The sequence below is a fragment of the Eschrichtius robustus genome, chromosome 4 (assembly GCF_028021215.1).
Source record: "Eschrichtius robustus isolate mEscRob2 chromosome 4, mEscRob2.pri, whole genome shotgun sequence".
Taxonomy (NCBI): Eukaryota; Metazoa; Chordata; class Mammalia; order Artiodactyla; family Eschrichtiidae; genus Eschrichtius; species Eschrichtius robustus.
This window is the reverse complement of record NC_090827.1, coordinates 86,171,390-86,175,972: the sequence shown is the minus strand read 5'-3', so window position 1 is coordinate 86,175,972 and position 4,583 is coordinate 86,171,390. Positions and strand designations below refer to the sequence as shown.

Genomic DNA, 4,583 nt, shown 5'->3' with positions numbered 1-4,583 from the left:
TTCCCCCCGAGTCCAGGCCGCGCCGCTCACACCTCCCCGGCGGCAAGCGGAGCCCTGGCCCGCCTGCGCGGCCCTGAGGCAGGTGCGAAGCCAGGGAGGTGTGTGGTTTGGTTTGGTTTGGTTTGGGGGTTAAGGAAGGGGGTAGGAGTGGGGTTGAAATGGAGGCGACGCCGTTTTCTCTTTATTCGTATCGCGATCACTTTAGGGTCTCAAGGAAAAGGCCGCGGCAGCAGCGACAACAGCCTTGGGCCTACCCGCTCGCCCACTCGCCCGCCAGGCCCCGGCTCGCCCGCCGCCGCCGCCGCAGGATCCCAGATCAGAACATACTGCTCTTCACTAAGGCGGCTTTGGCACCGTTGGGTCTTTGGAGCGAAGATAGGACGCTGGCGAAGGGGCCCCCGAGCGAATCCGGGATGGAGGTGATGGGCCCGGGACCGGGAGCCCAGCCTTGTCCAGGGCCCCCGGCCGCAGCCAGGCCTCCGGCCGCCGCCGCCGCCGCCGCCGCTGCCGCCGCCGCCGCCGCCGCCGCCGCCGCCGCCGCGCCGCTCTTGCCGGGTTCGCCTCCCGGGGCCCCCGGCCCCGCCGCCCCCGGGGCTCCTGCGGGGCTGGGCCCGCCGCCGCCGCCGCCAGTCGCCCCGCAGCTGGGAGTGGGGTTGGGGTTGGGGCCCGGGCCCCCAGTGCTGTCCGGATCGGTGCTCTTGGCCTCTTTGCTCTCGTCGTCCCGGGAGGAGTCGGACTTCTTTCCCGAAGAGCCGTTCTTGGCCGCGGCCGCTGCAGCCGCGGCCGCGCGCTCCTGCTTGCGGAACTTGGCGCGGCGGTTCTGGAACCACACCTGGCCCGAGAGGAGAAGAGAGGCGGCGAAGCAGCAAGAGAAAGAAGCCAACGGGAAAGAAAAGCGGTTAGGGCAGCCCACGTTCCATTTCAGCTTGTTTTAAACTCCACGCGCCGCGGATACTCCCGCGCCTATGGCTGGTGCATCTTTTGAGAAACTTTCCTGGGGCCACTTGAGCATGTCCCGGAAATGGTGGCTTGCAGGAGAGGTGAAAAGGCTGCAAGTCCCAGAAAGGCCCTAAAATGGAAGCCCTTATTTGGGCGGACCTTTGCTCAGTCTACTTCCTGAGCCACTCCAAACTCGCCATCGCCTCTAGGCCTCAGGTCTCAAGTTAAACTCTGAGTGGTAGACAGAAGAGGGGGGGTGGTCTCTGGGCTCGGGGCCTGCTGCCCATCCTGGCCTTTGGGCCTGGAAGAGCTAGCGTTGGTGCGTGCCGCCCCTCCACTGGGCGGCTCACGGAGAGCCGCCACGGCCAGCTCTTGAGCGCACCTGTGTCCCTGAAAGGTTAGAGTACCGCGCGGATCTTGACCTACATAGAATCCCAGACCCTTTGCAAATCTGCTGCAAGTCACAGTTCCCAGGAAAATGCGCCTGTACCTCTACGCCATTAGCTCCGAGTTAAAAGCTCTTGAGTTAGGAGAGATTTGGCAAAACTACTTGTAATACGGAGGCAGAGTCTGCACTCCTCCCCCAGGGCACTCCCTGTCCCCGAAATGGCTCTCCCATGGCCTCTGAATGCCTCTGCGGCGCTAGCTGGGGTGGGAGCCCTTTGCAGCTGTGAATTTATAGCCAAGAACGCGCTCCCTAACCCTTCCTCGCGCGCACGGCCCCTCCGGACCTGGCCTCTCAGGAGAGGCCGGAGAGCTCGGACCTTCAGCAGAATCACCCGCACCCCCGCACTGCACCCCTGCCCCGCGCGATGCTGCAAAGCCGGATCGGCTTCCGGGCGCGCGTACCTGGACTCGCGCCTCGGTGAGGTCGATCTTCAGGGCCAGCTCCTCCCGGGTGTAGATGTCGGGGTAGTGCGTCTCCGCGAAGACCCTCTCCAGCTCTTTCAGCTGCGCACTAGTGAAAGTGGTGCGGATGCGCCGCTGCTTGCGCTTCTCGTTGAGGCCGCCGTGATCCGTGAAGAGCTTGTAAGGAACTGGAGGACAACAGAGGGGACAGCGTATGAGCAAAATGGTCTGGAGCGCGCGAGCCGCAGAGCCGGAATGTGTGGACTCCAGAGGTCAGGTGGCGCTGGAGCCGCCGCCGCCGACACCGGCGCGGGAGAGTGGCCGAGAGGAGCTGGCGAGAAAAACCCGAGCAAATTAGTTATACACGGAAACAGGGGCGCGGACTTCGGGCTGTGGTGGGGTCCCTCCGGGCACAAGCGCCTTTGGGTGGGTTGAAATAGCGCGTTGGAGACGGCCGAAGGCCGGGGACACGGGAATGCTTTGATGAGGAAAAGCGAGAGAGGAAAAGAGTCCGAAAACCTCAGTCGGAATATCAGGAAGCCAGGGATGAAGTTACCAAACCCTCCCACAGTTGAAACTTTTTAATTCTCAGAAGTTGACCCGAAAAAAAAAAAAAAAAAAAAGAAGTTGACCCGGCCCAAAAGTTGGGGGATAGCGCTGCAAAAAGAAAAGAAAGGAAAAGAAAAGAAAGAAATAATCAGAAAAATGACCCGCCAAAGAGGTGTGAGCCGCTGTCGGTTCCTAAAAAAAGAGACACTGCCAGTAATGAGCTTTACTCTTTGTTATTTAATTATTTTCTAAGCTTTACGTCTCATCGCAAAGTAAATAAATTATGCCTATCATTTTGGCAGCTTAAGATAATTTTGTTGGCGGTTCGGGTGTGACTAGGATAGTGTAACCCTGTAAGTGAATTACCCCTCCCTGCAATCGCTTCTAACGTGATAAATTCTTTCATTTGTGTAAGCAAATTTCGTTTGGTAAATACTAAACACATTTCCATTTTCAAATGCAATCAAGGCTTCCTATATACGAGCGGAAAGGCGGCTTCCTCAGCTGAGAAAGCTGGCGGTCCTTACCTGCGGCGTACGGACTGCTCTGGTGGTCCCTGAGGGTGCCGAGGCTGCAGGATCCTGGCGTGAGGGACGGGCAGCCGGACGTGGCCCCAAAAGTGGTCCTTATCGGGTTATACTGGAAGCCACTGGCCTGGCTGCAGGAACTGAAGTCAGCATAGGCTGAAGCCAGGCTCGAGGTGTCCATCCCGGCCATACAGGACTCGTAGGCAGAGGAATTGAGGTAAGAATATTCCATTTTATACATTGAAAAGGCTCTGGATGGCTCAGCCAAGTGGAAAAAGGAAATAAAAGATGGGTATGGAGAAGGTGGCTGGAGTGGGGAGATGTGCACAGCTCAACGCCTGCCTCCAAACTGGCCTCCTTACTACCAGCAGAGCCTAGTTTTATGAAAAAGCCTCCTATGAGATGCCTTGTCTGAGGTCTCTAGAGCATATAGTCCTCATAATAAACTTGGCTCTTTCCACTTGGACAATAGCAAAGCGGTTGGTCTTATTGCTGGCGCTTTTTACATGACAATAACTCATCCGTCTATTGGGCTGGCACTGGGGAACTGAGCTGTCCAACCTCCCTATCATTGATTCCTGCATCTCTAATTAGAATTTAATACCACACCATTACGCACTGAGCCCCTGATCCTCCCTTCTAACCAGCTCCTTGCCCTTTAATTCAATCACACTACTTGGAAATAATGAAAGTTGGGTGACGATTCTCCCTGATCCAATTTCCCTGAGCTTTTAAGCCTTTTTAACTGATCATATACCTTAGGCATAAATTGAGATAGTGTGTGTGTTTTCCCCCTTCTTCTTTCTCTCTCTCTCTCTCACTCTTTTTCTCAGTTAGGGAGAACAAACCTTGATGTCATAGAAAACCTGTTTTGTAAGAGCGTTACACGCTCAATTTAACAACAAGCCTACCCCCTGAAGTGCATGAAATGTTATAAAGGACTGGGACATTGGCAAGACTCAGGCGCCCTGTAACATAGAGTAAGTGGGCCAAGTATGTGAACGATAAGTGGATTTCTTTAAAATACACCTGGTAGAGGGTTTTTTTTTTTTTTAAAAGCATCTTATAAATTGCATTTCTTGTCTTGGCTTAATGTGCTTTTCTAGAGACTCCGCTTACCCAGCCATTAAAAAAATAAAAGAACAGCCAAGTAAAAGCTCTTGAATATAAAACATCTGGATTCTCAACCAATGGCTTCTTTGTGCTCAGTTCTGGGTTTTTCTGCATTAGCGTGAGGTTTGCATTTTGTTGGTTTGTGTGGTTGTTGCTTTTAATTACTCTGTTTAACTGGCAAGCGGGCACGAAGTGTCCCCAAATGTGCCTCCTCTTCCATCCCTCTCCGGTGCTTTCCTTTCTTTCTTTTTTTTTTTTTTCGCCTCCAGTTTTTCAGGTACCCACAATTCTCCAAAGACCCGAACCTTCGAAAGAGGATTGCTGTCTGCTTGCCCTTTAGGTTTGCTGACTGCAGTGAACGAAATCCTTGCTCTTTAAATGCCCAGGCTCCAGGTCGGGGACTTTTCTTGTCCAACACCCCTGGCTCTTGGGTGCTGGCAGCGAGGCACAGACAAAGAAACGAGCGGTGATTTGTGGACCTCGGTGGCCCCATGATTTAAGCGGAGGGTAATTTTCATTTGGTTCGTTAGGCTCTAGCAGAATAAGGGAAACTATTTCATTAAATCCTTCCTCTCGGTGGACAAGAGGAGGAATGCTTAGTTGAAT

At 54.4% G+C, this 4,583-nt stretch overlaps 1 protein-coding gene across 1 annotated transcript; it reads right to left on the bottom strand.

The window, feature by feature from the left end:
- Window positions 1-316: 316 nt before the first annotated feature.
- On the bottom strand, window positions 317-3,105 carry PHOX2B (paired like homeobox 2B). The gene is made up of 3 exons (XM_068542250.1): window positions 2,865-3,105; window positions 1,789-1,976; window positions 317-832 (listed from the first exon to the last, which is right to left on the bottom strand). Exons 1-3 carry the CDS (start codon window positions 3,103-3,105, stop codon window positions 317-319), a joined length of 945 nt encoding a protein of 314 aa, XP_068398351.1.
- Window positions 3,106-4,583: the final 1,478 nt, after the last annotated feature.

Coding starts and splice junctions, on each gene's coding strand:
- PHOX2B (XM_068542250.1), bottom strand. CDS start 3,105: ATGTATAAAATGGAATATTCTTACCTCAATTCCTCTGCCTACGAGTCC. Junction 1,977..2,864: donor GAGCAGTCCGTACGCCGCAG/GTAAGGACCGCC, acceptor GTTGTCCTCCAG/TTCCTTACAAGCTCTTCACG. Junction 833..1,788: donor TCACCGAGGCGCGAGTCCAG/GTACGCGCGCCC, acceptor CTCTCGGGCCAG/GTGTGGTTCCAGAACCGCCG.